This window comes from Saccostrea cucullata, unplaced genomic scaffold (assembly GCF_032062105.1).
Source record: "Saccostrea cucullata isolate Sc308-1 unplaced genomic scaffold, CSIRO_AGI_Scuc_v1 ctg1438, whole genome shotgun sequence".
NCBI classification, from domain to species: Eukaryota; Metazoa; Mollusca; class Bivalvia; order Ostreida; family Ostreidae; genus Saccostrea; species Saccostrea cuccullata.
In genome coordinates, this window is record NW_026920305.1 from 109,308 (window position 1) to 125,972 (window position 16,665).

The 16,665-nt window shown below is 34.2% G+C and overlaps 1 protein-coding gene across 1 annotated transcript in view; it reads right to left on the bottom strand.

Moving 5' to 3' along the window:
• Positions 1-16,665, bottom strand: part of LOC134246648 (alpha-(1,6)-fucosyltransferase-like) — a 134,719-nt gene that overhangs the window by 91,746 nt on the left and 26,308 nt on the right. The window contains exon 3 of the mRNA XM_062729024.1: positions 11,645-11,882. Within this exon, the coding sequence (XP_062585008.1) occupies positions 11,645-11,882 (238 nt within the window). The remainder of the gene's footprint in view (positions 1-11,644; positions 11,883-16,665) is intronic.

The following is a 16,665-nucleotide window of genomic DNA, read 5'->3' on the forward strand; positions in this document are numbered from 1 at the left end:
CGCCTTTTGCGCTGGAAAGATATAGACTCAAAAAAGCAATTCAGCAATCCTTCCTCTACCTTCACTGAAAATCTCAAGTCAATATCTTCATTCGTTTTTTAGTGATTGCCAGGACAAGCCGACCCTCTGAAAATCAGTAAATCGTCCATATCTCACGACCAGAAGTGACGACATACATAAAAAAAATTTCCAATAAGGTTCAGACCAATATCTATCAGATCTGAAAGTTTCGTGAAAATCGATCAAGCCGTTTCCGAGAACTCGCGTGCACAAAATCGATAAGAAAAAAAATAATAATAACTAGATTAGATCTCGTTGCGAGCAAAGAGTAGGTCTTCCGTCCGATTTTTCAATCAGATGAGATATGATTTTGACTATTATCTTTGTTAAATCAGAATGATATCAAGCTTTCTCTCTTTTGATTTAGATAACCTTATCTAGTATTCCTAGATGAAAGTCTTGGCCCCTGTAGGTCCCTTATTTAAGGGGTCAGACCCTTTGTCTTCATATGAAATTATAAGGCTCGTGATTTTAAAGATATTTTGTTCAACAACTATTCATAAATTTCTTTTCGTTTTCAAGCTATGTAAAATAGAAATATATAGGGGCCAGCCCTTCAAGTCCTTAATGTGGTCCTTTTGCAAAAGATGAATGGTTGTATATTGTTAAGAATACGATTCTGAGCATCTTTTATTCAATACTGCTTATCAAATTATTTCTCCTTTCCGAGATATAAAGAAGCAAAGTTTTAGCATTTTGGCCCCTTGTGGCCCCTTATTACGTAACCTATGATCATAACTTTACAATGTATTGTTGCAGATTGTTAAGATAAAAATTTTTGCTTCAGAAATGTATAACAAAATCTTAATATTTAAAGACTTATAAATCAAAACGTTCTGGCCCCTCTGTGCCCCTTATTTGAGGAGTCAGACCCCTTTTCTTCATATCAAATGAAAGAACTTGTATTTCTGAACAACTTTTATTAATATATCCTTTAGCAAATTATTTACAGGTACAAAGATATAAAAGAAAATGTATCAAAATATGCGAGATATTTGTAAGCCCAGGCGAACTTCAAAGCCTTTTGTGCTGGAAAGATATAGACTCAAAAAAGCAATTCTACTATCCTTCCTCTATCTTCACTGAAAATCTCAACTCAATATCTTCATTCATTTTTGAGTGATTGCCTGGACAAGCTGACCCTCTGAAAATCAGAAAATCGTCCATATCTCACGACCGGAAGTGACGACGTACATATAAAAAATTTCCAATAAGATTCAGACCAATATCTATCAGATCTGAAAGTTTCGTGCAAATCGACTAAGCCGTTTCCGAGAACTCGCGTGCACAAATATCGGTAAGAAAAAAAAAGATAATAATAGGGAAAAAGAAACCGAACGAAAACAATAAGGTCTTCCACTGGAAACGGAAGACCTTAACTAGATGCGATCTCGTTGCAAGCAACGAGTAGGTCTTCCGTCCGATATCTGATGGAATAAGACATGTGTTTGGATAATATCACTGATATGATAAAAAATGTCAAAAAGGCACAAGAATTCTTAAAAATATGTTTAGAAACACAAACAAATGTTGAATCTATCAATTCCAATCAACTTCTGGTTCTACTTCTTCACTTCCGGTGCGACTGTATGTGCTCGAAACTACTTTCAACTCTACATCAAGCATGCAGTAATCATCCCTGAAAGTTTCAATGGAAAATACTAATTTTTAGACAACTTCCGGTTAGAACGAACCGTACTTTCGGTGGAAATATTAAGATGCTATGCATTCTTTAAATCTCTATAATGAACAATTACATTCATCAGAAAATGAAAAAAAAAATCCCTATACATGTATTTTAACTACATGTACTTCCGGTTTACAACGGAGGTGTCGACGGAAAAAATGAAAAAAAGAAAAAAATTAAAGTATGCATTATTGTTGGGAACATTATTTTGACCATCTTTTGTTCAATATTGGTTATCAAAATATTCACGCTTTTCGAGATATAAATCGTCAAAGATTTAGCATTCTAGCCCCCTGTGACCCTTTATTACATAACATATGATCAAATTTTTAGTATATATTGTTGAAATCGTTAAGATGAATATCATTGCTTCAGTAATGTATCACAAAATATTGATCATTAAAGAGTTTAAGACGAGAGACTTTTGGCTTCTCTATGCCCTTAATTTGGAGGGTTAAGCCCATTTTCCTGATATCAAATGAACGGTCTTACTATATTGCACATCTTTTATTAGATATGTCTTATCAGAATATTAACAAGTAAAAAGATGTAAAAGAAAATGTGTCAATTTTTGCGAGATGCTTCTGAGCCTATTTTTCGAGCCCAGGCGAGCGTCAATGCCTTTTTACCTGGAAAGATCTATATGCAAAATGTCACATCTACTATCCTTCCTCTACCTTCACTGAAAATCTCAAGTCGATATCTTAAGTCGTTTAGGAGATCTCAGGACAAGCCGACCCTCTACTTCATTTGCACAATAATTCTTTTCTATTTCTACTTTGAGAAACAACCAAAACCAATTAAAGAAGACTTGTAAGTAGACCTTGGATAATAAATGTAGTTTGACACCAAATTGCAACGAACCTACGACGTGACAATCCAAGTATCCCTACACATTTCATTGCTCCTTATGTTACTTTCGTTCAAGCAAACGCTCAGCTGCCTCTGTAAACCTCTATTGCGAAATGTCGGAATTGACAGAGACCGCCGCCATTAAGATCCCGCTTTAGACTATTGAATGTTAATATCTCGAGTTCGAATTCATCAATTTACAAACAAATTATATATTCAGCATAATGAGAAATGTTTCTATCAACCATACTAATATGATTTGAAAATATTGAAAAACAAAAAAGTTTAAAAATTTGACTTTTTTTCTTTGCATGTCGTTACGACAGGAAGTAGAGACGACGTACAAAAGATCGCGTCTTGGATAGTACTTATCACGATCTATAATCCCTGAAAGTTTCACAGTGATATCTTTTACCGTTCTTTAGATTATCCGCGAACAAAATGTCAATTTAAAATCAGAAAATTGTCCGTAACTCGGCACCAGAATGGAATTTCCAAAAAATCTCCAGGATATAATAACTGCAGATAGCAACACATTGTTCCTGCAATTTTCATAAAAATCCATCTAGTAGTCTTTGAGAAATCACGTGCACAAAATTTGATGGTCAAGAATTCCTCAGAGTCCGATTCATCTGATTGGTCATGCATTGCTGAATCTTCATTGGTGTGACCCTCTATAAACTCTCTCATTAATTCACTAACACAAGACTTACCTTGAACATGTGTCACACATTTCCTAAAATTACATGTACCATATAAATGTATACAACATTCACTGGCATAGCTTTTGTGCAATAATCCAAATTACATTCCTAACCATTGTGGTATTTCATAAAATTTTATAGAACTTTTTTTTTTTATTATGTTTATCGAGGACTGTTTGTACATTGGTATTGTATTTAACCTGCAATTAAAATTATAAAAGCAACCCTTTAAGCCATTTCAAGTTTTTCTGTTATGCCACCACATGCATCTTAATTTTTCATAACTCGTATCAGAAATTACAAAGTCAGGATTCTTAAAATTTGCTATTTTGGTCAAAACCTTTTAATTCAGCCATTTCCTCTATTAAATATTCCTCTAAGATGTGTTATAATTTGGTAGCATTTAATACCTTGAAATTTCTTTTGAAATAAAATCAATTCCTTTGAATTACATCACTTTTATCATCATTGTGTCAACAAAAACTTTAACCTTGCCTACAATCTTTGAGTGGCTCCTCACCCGCTATGGCTTTCACATTTGACAGGTGTATTTCTTGTGACAAGACCTTTCTTTGTGCACCACCAAATTTGACCTCTTGACCTTGGAGTTTGACCTACTTTTTACTAAAAAAAATACCACACTTTAATCTTGGTCTTGAACTTTTGAACATATGGAGCTAGAATAAAGAGTGTGCTAAAATTTACATGTCCCATATGGGTAACAATTAAAGCTAAAGAAACATATAAGGAACTTGTTAAATGCTAAGAAAACCATTTTATGAATACTTGAACTCTGTCAAAAATGATCACCTCTTCTAGGTCAAGAATGGTTGAAACAATATCAAGGCCTTAAATGAACACTAAATTTTGGATTAAATTTTATACCGCCAAGATTGTTTATGGGGTCAGACTAATAACAGGAAATGGACAATACTGCAAGCTAGTGCAAGGTTTTACTATACAAAAGAAAAAATTTTTAGTTTAGAAAATATGTAAATGTAATCAGAGCGAGCGCAGCAAAGGTCGCAAAGTAACGCGAAGTGAGCTCAATAAACTTACATGTAAGAACAGAGGAAATTCGGAATGAAATCTGTACATATGTCATGCAAAATTTGTTGTGACACCTTCCCAGAATTCCTTTGCAACCCAATACCCTTTACGCAAATAAATAATAACATAACGCATAAAAGACTTTCAGTATGTAGAAATCTTAAAAAGAAACAAAAAATAATAACTCTGCAACGTCTTTCGACAAAAATTGCACTAAATCTATTAGTCTCAACTAGATGCTTGGCTGTTTCCGTTAACCCTGACGATCTCTCGTATGAAGTAATAATCTAGATGTCTCATGCGACTTGACGTTTGAAGTGGCAGATCAACATTTCAGGTGTATTTTGTAAGGTACAAGTGCGCTCGCCCAAACGGTCACACCGTAAAATATATTAATGAAAAATACAAGTCTTATTTCTGGATAACTACTTTTAAACCTTGTAATCACAAAAAATAAATACATGTTGTCATTCTAATGAAAGATGGGACTAATATCAGTAATATACCCATTGAATGCAATTTTTTAAAAATATTAATTCCCATTGTTTCAATATATCAATAATCATGAAATATTGTTTAAAGTTAACAAAATATTATTTCCAACTTTCAATTATTTTCATAAAAAAATGCCCATAAAACAACAATGAACTGCATGTAGATCTGTAGTCTTTTTATTATACTGTTGTCTTTTCTTTTTTTTTACCATTTTACACACTCTTCTAAGCTTTATTTTAACCAATTGTCAGGAACCTGTGCAGGTGATATTCCTTGTCTCCGCAATTGACACAAAATCACAATCAAGAGTTTCCTTTCTGCAAACTTCAATAAACACTTGTACTGATACTTTTACTAACAATAAGTTATCCTTTATAAACATGTACTGATGAGTCATGACAGGTGTACCTATATGCAAGAGTTGTCCCTGTAGACGACTTTCACATTTACAAAAGTTATTCCCCTTTGTGGGGACTATCAAGGGTCAACCAGCTTAAGGCACTGTTTTCCGTCTATAACCTTACCAACTTTATAAATCAGTATCTTAGTAATAAAATCTGTATGAATAGGTTCATAATTTACATGTTACCTCATACTCTGGCAATACAGGTACAGATCAAAATTGTCTGATAACGTTTGAAGACAGTGGGAAATAGATCGTTACGCCGACAACGGGGGAAACTCTTAGAAATGTAAAAAAAAAAATGTAAAATTCGTCTATTTATGTTATGTAATGACAAACTATTACGCTTCGTTCTACTATGTAAATTTTAAAAAGAGATAATCTTCTCAATCTTCTTTAACACTAGTAAAATGTAGCAGTATCTAAATGGACTTGTTTTTCTCCGAGAGACTTCAACTGCGCAGTATGATCGCTGTGCCCACTGCATAATAACAAATTAATGCTGCATGAACAAATATACGCAAGGTTGTAATTATTCAACTAAATCCTTTACTCTTCAAACCTTACAGAATAAAAACAACAATCGGCAATGAATACTTTTGTTCCAGATCCGTGTAAACACTAAATTTCACTTTACTTCAGTCACTTCTTCGCTGTCCACACATCAAAAATGGCTGACGTGCCTCGTTTTCATTTATTTGGTACACCGCGCCCGATCGAAAAAAAAATAAAGGTAAACCTAATCTGTTGATACATGTATCGTTTCGTACGGCCACAAACTAGACAAAATTGAATGTGCACTACATAAGGTTACTTGCACATTAATGTAATTACTCACAGCTCTGTTGCCTATGGGATCTGGGGAAGAAGATTTTTAAATTTTAAAGGTTTTCTGATGTATTCTTATGTAAAATTTACTCATCCATTACGGCCCCACCCTTGCCCCAGGGGTCTTGATTTTAACAAACTTGAAGCTACACCACCTGAGGGTACTTCACTATGAGTTTCATCTTTCTTGGCCAAGTGGTTCTTGAGAAGAAGATTTTTAAAATACATCATTACTTTTTCACTAATTCCTAATTATCTCCCCTTGAAAGAGGGCATGGCCCTTCATTTGAACAAACCTGAATCCCCTTTACCTAAGGATACTTTATGGCAAGTTTAGTTGAAATTGGCCCAGTGGTTCTTGAGAAGAAGATGAAAATGTGAAAAGTTTACGACAACGACAACGCCGACAACGACGACGACGACGACAACGCCGACAACGACAACGACAGACAACGGACAAATTGTGATCAGAAAAGCTCACTTGAGCCTTTGGCTCAGGTGAGCTAATAACGAGCTCAAGAGAGCTTCAACGCCTTTTGCGCTGGAAAGATATAGTCTCAAAAAAGCAATTCAGCAATCCTTCCTCTACCTTCACTGCAAATCTCAAGTCAATATCTTCATTCGTTTTTTAGTGATTGCCCGGACAAGCTGACCCTCTTAAAATCAGTAAATCGTCCATATCTCACGACCGGAAGTGACGACGTACTTATAAAAAATTTCCAATAAGGTTCAGACCAATATCTATCAGATCTGAAAGTTTCGTGAAAATCGACCAAGCCGTTTCCGAGAACTGGCGTGCACAAAAATCGGTAAGAAAAAAAAAAATAATAATAATAATAGGGAAAAAGAAACCGAACGAAAACAATAAGGTCTTCCGTTGGAAACGGAAGACCTTAATTACTGGCTGTCCACTTTTTTTTCATAGGTTTTTGCTTTTATCTCGCCAAGTTGACCACATCACTTAATTCCGGTCACACACATGATGCCCGACAAGTGCTACAACACTGCTTGAACATATTGACTGATTTTCATATCATGTAAAATTAAGTAATATTTTTTTAACAAAAGAGAGTGATAAGTAAATAGATATATGTAATGTATGAAAGTTTCCAACACCAAAGCTGCTAGCTATATAGGGAGAAGAGATTCAAATACACGTAGGGTAAATTAACGTAACTTATTTTTATGTTAATCCCTTCCCATATCGCAGCCAATCATATAACTTTATAAAACCAAGCAATTCTACTTTTCTTCTTTGTTGTGTTATTTTTAAAGTAAATTCACGAAAAAACATCACACTGGAGGAAATAATTACAAATGTATAATTATACCTAGAGAATATCATAAGAAATACCAGTACATACACTTGACAAACGTCATTCATCCACTTTCTCTGATAAAATACAGGAGCGGATTCAGATGTTTCTGAACAGGAAAGGGGGGGGGGGGGGGTAGTTCGAAAAATTTCATTCCTTCATAGGTAGATATGACGTTAATTTGGTTTAAATGAGTGGGCTGCACTATGAAAAAAAATTGTAAATTATACATTTTAGCAGTGTAAATTTCTTATTTAATTTAATAACCGATACTTTAAAACAATTATATACTGGTATGGGATCTTCTAGGTTTTTTTTTTAATTTGGTCCAACAACATCGCTTCATTTGTTCACGGATTCCAGAAAAAAGGGGGGCTGTATATAGTGGATACCGTCATGAATGTACAATACATGTGTTGTATAATCCGTGTATCAGAGTTAATTGTATACTATCTTTTTATACCACTTTTTATACCACATTTCCAGCATTTTCGGCAGTATGTTTTTCAGTCCACTTTTTTTCGGCATTCATCCTAGATATTTCCGTCAAATTCTTATAACCCTTGGAGGAAATTCAACAAATTTGCCTCAAATTGGCATTAATTATTAATCTTATCTTATAACGATAGATAATCTAACTGTTTGGTCATATGTGTGTGAGATGTGCATTACTTTACGTGTAAAGTAAATAGTACCCCGTTAATTAATATGTGTTTGTTACCTATGGGTTAAACCGAGAGTATATACAAAATTTACAATTTAAAAAAGCTCGGTGGTTGCCCAATCCAGTTTTTGAAATGGTCAATTTAAAATATATTTCTCCTGTTATGCGCCTTTTTACAGGTACATTTTATTTTGTATTGTGGCATTAACAAATCGATACCGTACAGCAGTATCAAATCTTAAGAAACGGAGAGAGAGAACAGAAAAACAGGTAATATTGAATCTCCCTGTCTTTGCCTGAACAATCCCATGAATCCTCCAGCTTAGTTTTCTCTGTTTTTCTGAACCCCGAGAGCTCTATGACGTAACAGTAAGGTCTACGTCATTTTTTTGCTGTATCTCAAAGATTTGCACACTAAAAATGCGTCTTTAAATGGCGACGAAGTATGTGGGTGGATCCAAAATCTTCAGAAATTTAAAATTGATTTATTGTTTTACCCTTTAGAAGTTCTTGGAAATCTTGTAATCTCAGTTACATAATTATATATCATTTATGAAGAATAGGATAATTTATTACATTACGTTACTAAAGAAGCAAAGTGTCGAACCAATATTAAAAAAAAATCCATGCATTTAAATACCAACAATCTACCACCAGAAAAAAAATTTCAAAATTCAACAACAACAAAAACTGTAAAAATCGGAACAGATTTTAACAAATACAACTTATTCCACTTCATGTACACCTCATTACCTGTTAGATCTAATCACTTTGCGGTACCTGCAATTAATTTTTGCTTATTTTAACATGGGTGAACTTGAACAATTTAATTATAAAGATAAGCATGCTGTTATTTATTTATTCTCAGCAAAACAGTTTTTCATATCTTATAAACAATGATTCGATCAATCGTGTTTTTCCGAGCTCGCCGGAAAGACCCGAGACACTGCGAACATGACGTCATGTAATAAGGAAGTGATGCAGAGACGCCACCTTCAGCAGTAATGGATATCGTTTGTTGGAACTTGTCATTGTAAATAACGCTTCAAAATACGGACTAATGGCATATTGTAACTTGCTTATCAGGAAATTTACGAACTTTCGCGACATCAATCAGGATTCTATACGCCTCGATCATAATCACTTTGTATTTTCGTGAAGAGAAATCGGTAACTCGCAATGGCCTACCTTGGGCTACACTCGTTTTATTTTTAAGCTTACATTTGATGAATAATCGCTTCTACGATGTTTTTAACGATTTATTATACAGTTTGCGGTGAGGAATTACGAATTGCAATGTCCTTTTCTGCCAGCGATGGAACAAAACTTGGATTTACGTTGAGGGTTAGCTTTTCAGTGAAAAGCTAAGGGGGTTAGCTTTTCAGTGAAAACCTAAGGTGGGTTAGCTTTTCACTGAAAAGCTGACCCCACCCCCCTTCTACCGGAAGTAAATCTTAGACTTATATTATGAGATTGAATAACAATAATAAATTTATACACACACACAAAAAAAAAAAAAAAAAAAAAAAATTGAGAAAGAAAAAAAAAATGGAAACATTGATAAAAAGATAGAAAATACAGAACAGAAAGTAATGTGATATAAACATTTTTTCTTCATCTAAGTAATATCACTTACATTTAGGCATAAATGTCACTACCATTTTTATTTTTTGAGTAACTAAGGGGTAATAGGGCACCTTATAATTTATCCACAGGAAAAGGGTGAATTCCCAGGAAAATAATTATTCCCAGATAAAATAATACCTTGTTTTTTATAGTTATAACTTTTTGTAGTTATAACTTTTTTGTAGGTATAACTTTTCTGTAACTTTTTCATAACTTTCTTGGGGTATAACTTTTTCATAACTTTATGATAGGTATAACTTTTTTTTTAGTTATAACTTTTTTTTGTTATAACCTTTTACAGGTCGAGACCACTAGATTTTCTGACGTCAGCATAAATTTGCATGTAAATTAGCTATCTGTTTCCTTTACCTACTGCTGAATGAGCCGCAATGCATTGTGGGCTACTACAAGTACCCAGCTGTGTTGAAAATAAAGGGCAACTTGAATTTTCCCTTGGAAACTTATTTTCAATTGTTTTTTGATATTTGGGAAAGAAATATTAAAAATGATGTATAATCTTTCATTTCTATGCTCACATTTACAAAATGTGCTTTATGAAGCCTTATATCAACTTATAATACATCGGCTTAAACCATTGTTCAAAGAGACATAGGTGCTATCGTGTCGATAAAACACTGAGTTTTTTTCATGTGATATACGTGTACAAAGTTTTAGCAGGTAGTATATAGGTCCTTGGTTTTAGACAGCAGGAGACGCTGTGCAACTATTTTTAACCCCTCAATATTATCAAAAGGTGTTTTATGTAAATGCATTTGTACGGTATTCGAAGGAACTATTAGTCAACTTAAACAACTCCATTATTAAATGTGAGCATGGAGCAATGTCTTTAGAATATAATCTTTCAATTTCGGTCTTACAAAGTGATAAAGGAGCTCTACAGTTTTTCCGGTGACGAGTTAAATATTGTGCAATAAACCGACGAAAACCACGTGTCGCCATTGAATCGTAAACACATAGTAGACTGTCATACTTTGGGACTCATTCACTTGATTGGAGAATGGGTGTGACGAAGACATCATCACGTGTTGAAAATTGCCTTCCATATAAGGTAGTGGTCTCGACCTGTTTTAATGGGTATAACTTTTATTAGTTATAACTTTTCCTGGGTATAATTTTTTTCGGGTATAACTTTTTTGTAACTTTTTCGTAACTTTTTTCAGGTATAACTTTTTTGTAACTTTTCCACTGTTTATTTGGGTATTTCTAAAGTATAACTTTGTACCTTTTTTAAATAATTTTTTGTGTAACTTTTAATAAGTATAACTTTTTGTAGTTATAACTTTTTTTGTGACTTTGATGCACTTGCTGTATTTATGTTGAATAAAAGGTGAAAAGTTATACAAAAGTTATAACTTTTTTGTAACGAAGTTATAATAATACCTCACTTAAAACATGCAGTTCCAAACTCCAATAACTTAGTTATTACTTTTATATAACTAATTTTAGTTACAAAAGTTATAACTAAGTTATAACTTTTTTCGGTATGGGAATTATGTAACAAACTTGAAACTATGAAAATATAACACTGGTCCACAAATGATTACAAACATGTAGTTTGATCTTGAATTGAAATGGTACACGCATCTATAAATAGAAACAAATGATTTCCTTTTAAATACTTGAGTCGGTCGTGTCATCGGTAAGGCAGCTATGGCTCTTTTCACTATTTTTTAATTATCTCCCCTTGAAATAGGGTGTGGCCCTTCACTTGAATAATCTTGAATTCTCTTCAACCAGAAATGCTTTTAGACAAGTTTTGTTTAAATTGGCCCAGTGGTTCTGGAGAAGAAGTAAAAAATGTCTTAAGTTTACAGACAGACGGACAGCTAAACAGATAATGGACAAAATGTGATCAGAAAAGCTCACTTGAGCCTTTCAGCTCAGGTGAGCTAAAAAAAACAGCAAGAACTGGTTGTTGTTTTATGTCCTCTAACCCACCTTTCCAGTGTTCTGAACTTGTTCCGTCTTTCTTGGTACATGTATTACTGAGTGGCTGGAACACTGACTCCCAGCCAGCTGATGCATATCTCCAACCTTGGGACTCTAATATCAAAGTCCGTCCAGTAGCATACCCCACCATCATACAGTACACCACATGATGAAGCTGGCAGCCATAACCACAGCCCTTACTAAGATTGCAGACAATCTTCTTCGCTTTACTACAGTCCTTGGGATTCTACAATAATGTTTTATTTTAATATGGCAGTAAAATACAAGAGGCCCAAGGGCCACAATGCTCACCTGAGTAAAGTTTGCACTGCTATTCCTCACCAGACTTCCTTTCTTGTAATACTTATTGTGGGCCTATCCTATCCCTATGAGGCATAATTGGATTAATTAAGAATCTACCCCAGGATGCTTCCACAGCTGTTTCAGCATTTCTGACCCAGTGGTTCTTGAGATTTTTTAATGACCCCACCCTATGAGGGGTGATCAAAAAGTTCATGAACTAATTGTACAACTTCAACTAGAAATATGTCCATAGGACATGAATGCCCCGCCCAGGGTATATTAGTAAAGCAACAAGAAAATTTGTATTAGTGTATGAAATTTGATCAGAAAATCTTTTAAAGTGATGCAGTTGAATTGCTTACATTAGTATGTATCAGCATATGATGTTTGACATTAATTTCATTAAAGTGAGGTCAAGGTCAAAGGAAATGCTAAGGTCAAAAACTGTTGATTCAGTTGAAAAGCTCTCATCAGTATGTATCAGCATATGAAGTTGAAAAAATATTTATAAATGGTTTCTTTAAAACTGACTTAAAACACAAATCAATAAAAGTGAGGTCAAGGTCACATGAAAGGTCAAGGTAAAAAATCATGATACACTTGAAATGCTTACCTCAATATCTATCAGCTTATGAAGTTTGACACTAATTTAGGAAAAGTGAGGTCAATGTCAAAGTAAAGGTCAAAAATGTTGATGCAGTTGCATATCTCTCATCAATATGTATCACCATATGAAGTTTGATAAAAATATCTAGAATGATGTCTTTAATTAAAAATGACTTGAACACAATTTGATAAAAGTGAGGTCAAGGTCAAATAAAAAGTCAAGGTCAAAATTGTTAATGTAGTTGAATTGCTTCTATCAGTATGTATCTGCATATGAAGTTTGACACTGATTTGGGAAAAGTGAGGTCAAAGGTCAAAGGAGAGGTCAAGGTCAAAAATGTTGATGCAGCTGCATATCTCTCATCAATATGTATCAACATCTGAAGTTGGATAAAAATATCTTGAATGATGTCTTTAAATAAAACTGACATAAATACAATTTGATAAAAGTGAGGTCAAGGTCAAATAAAAGGTAAAGGTCAAAAATGTTGATGCAGTTGAAATGCTTACATCAGTATGTATCAGCATATGAAGTTTGACACTGATTTAGGAAAACAGAGTTCACAGGTCAAGGTCAAATGAAAGGTCAAGGTCAAAAATGTTGATGCAGTCACATATCTCTCATCAATATGTATCAACATATGAAGTTTGATAAAAATATCTTGAATGGTATCTTTAAAACTGAGCGAAACTCTAATTAAAGATAAGTGAGGTCAAGGTCAAGGTAAAAAATGTTACGTTTTTGACACTAACTTTTTTTGTGGGTCTGAATATTGATAACTAGATGCTGTCATGAGACAGTAATACCCGCACTAAGATATTTGCCTCTAAATACACGCTCCTACATATTGGGCGGCTTTCCAAGCTAGGGAAAAGTCAAAATAATTCTATAATTTACATGTATTCATCAAATTGAGTATGAAATTCTCAACCCTGTGACCTATAACTCAGAACCTCTTATATTTATTTTACATGCTTAATTCATTATATACCATTTTGAATTCTATTAATGATGTAAATTAGATTTTGATAAATGTTTTGCTCATAATAGAACCGTTTTAAATTTACTAATCCCCCCCCCCCCTTTCGACACCACAATCACACAGCACATACTTTTCAGAATAGGCTAGATGGAAAAGTTTTGTTAAAACATCGTTTGTCATGAATTAATTTAAAATTTGTTCTTGTACTATACATGTTAACATGTAAATTTCTACATCACATCACGTTGCGTCACCCATTATCATATTTTTAGATTAAACACCATTCGGCTCACCTCGGCCGATTCCAACTTCATCTGATAAGGTGATGGAATCGACGAAGGTTTGCCGAATGGAATAGCACATGCTGCAGTCTGGTGTGCATTGGATTAATTCATTTTGTGTTATAATTGGATTATATTTCATGAAGTTGACAAGACCGGCAGTCAGTAAGTACAAGTTTAAGTATAGTGGGGGGTAAAATAAACCCAAACGATTAGGTTAAAGTTCAAAAAGGGTCAAAGATCATCGCATGCCACACTAGACAAATTTGATATTGTGAAGTTATCTCCAGAATTTTTTTTCGGAGTAGGGAGGGGGTTCACATTTCAGTCAAAAAATTCCAGCCCAGTATTTCCTGACAAGCAGCAGGAAAAAAAAACTGAAAACAAATAAACAAAATAAAAACAATGATATTGGGGTCAATGTTTTCTAAGTTAGGGGAAGGATGTCCAAAGTCATTTTTTATTTGCTTCAGTATATAGTCTTGTTTAAATAACAAAGCAAATTCCAGGGGGGGGGGGGGGGGTCCAATCTCCCTACCCACTCCCTGTCCCTGAAATAACAATCTATTTTGTGATTCCAATTATAGTATTTTTTTTTTCCATTTGACTAATTATACATATTTTGTTTCTTGTGTTTATATTATGTCTGTCTATTTGTCTGCAAAAATTATAACCTTGCCCATAAGTTTTAAGTGGGATGGGCTATACAAATGGCTTCCACATTTTATAGGTTTATTTCTTGTGACAATTAAGACCTTTTATTTGGGTACCATTAATTTTTACCTCTGATCGCTTGACCTAGGATACACATTTTTACAAGAAAAATACCAAACTTTAAACTTGGCCTAAATTTTGATCAGTAGGTGCTAGGGCTTTCATGCTTAACATGTGTATTCATTGTGAACTGTCAACAGGTATAAATATGTTTGACCTTGAACTCTAGGGTCAAGCCTTGACCCTAGAGTTTGAACCACTTAAAAAAAATTAACCTTGGCAATTAACTTTTGAACAGGAAGTACTAGGGATTACTTATTTCACATGTGCATTCCTTGTGACAAGACTTTCTTCTGATATCAACAATTTGAACTCTTTGACCTTGACCTTTGAGTTTGACATATATTTGAGAAACTTCAACCTTCGCCATACCCTAGACTTCCATACAGGGACATCAGTGTTTCACAAACACATCTTGTCTTCATTATTATTTGGTGGTGTCTCCATATGAGGGAAAAATTCCAAAGAGAGATGTATTCACAACAAACAAACAAATTACTAAAGAAAATATAAAACATGAATATGTTGGTCATGCATATCTCTGCATGAAAAAAAGAATGCGGGTGGTTTCACTCCTATTACGTGTTTGCGCCGAGTGGTTTTGCTCCCATCACTTGTTCGCGCCGAGTGGATTCGCCCCACATGGGTTCGCGCCACTGTATTACTGAAGATACCGCTTATCGGGTAGTCGTTTGATTATCGTTTGATCACTAATGATGAGCAGATTAACTAAAAATAATGATGAGAGACAAGTCGTGCGCTTTTAACATGTATTTCAAAAAACTTCATTCTTCCCCAAACATTTGCCATGGTCAGCTTTTTTTATTCTGAAAATTCTCAACCTTCATTGAAAAGTCAACTAGATTTGTGAAATAATTATATTTTAACATCCAGTCCAAAATTATTCCAAATTAGACGATCAAATGCTAAAAATGGCCTCATTATAAGTATTAATAATACAAAATGGGATGATTATCTGACATAACTCGACATTAACGCTTGGGGTTAATTAATTACAAGCTTAGCTACCTGAGTTATAATTACAGGTAATCGGGGGAAGCCATTCTGTATACTACCCATATCTACTTACCTGTAGATAAACGGGGCGAAACCACTCGACGCGATACCACTCGGCTCGAACACGTAATCGGCGCGAAACCACCCTACACCAAAAAAAGAACAGCTTTTCAAACACTGTAACCATATTGTAACCCTTTCAAAACACTCATTTGAGCTTTTCTGGTTTCCTTATCATATAACGTCTGTTGTGACGTGTCGTCCATCTGTTTGTCTGAAAACTTTTTACATTTTTAACTTCTCTAGAACCACTGGGCCAATTTTACCCAATTCATATAGAAATATGTACATTTGTATGTCAGACTGTCCATCTGTCTCAATAAATTTAACCTTGGTCATCACGGTCATATCTACTGAATGAGAAGAGACAAGGCATTCATATTAAACTTATGTACTAGTATTTACCTGTGAGAATGGCATGGTTATTTTTTTTTTACATGTGACCTAGAAGTTTGACCTACTTGCAAAAAAATTAAATTGTTATAAATTCATCATTTTGAAAGAGAAAAGTGAGGGCATTCATATTATAATGCACGTATATTATTACCTGTGATAAGACCTTTCCAAATAAATCATGACTTTTACTCTGTGACCTTGACCTTGAAGCTTAACCTACTTTTCAAAAATGTTGCATTTGCTGATAACTTTTGATTGAGATGAGATATGACTCTCACATTTGACATGTACATTAATTACTCATAAGAATTCAAGGTGTTTTCCAGCATGCAATGCTTTTTTACCCCTTGACGTTGATGTTTTACATAATTTTCAAAATATTTAACTCGCCTAAAAGATGATTAGGCTTCTGAGTAATATTAAGGAGGACTTCAGGCAAGACAGGCCTTTTTGCACAAAAAACATCATTTTTCCACCCCCATTTGACCCTCCGGGGAAAAAATCAAAATTACGAAACCTTACTGCACATCTACATGACACCACCAACCATCTCCCAAAAGATGATTAGGCTACTGTGTAAAATGTAGGAGAAGTTCAGGGAAGACGGGGC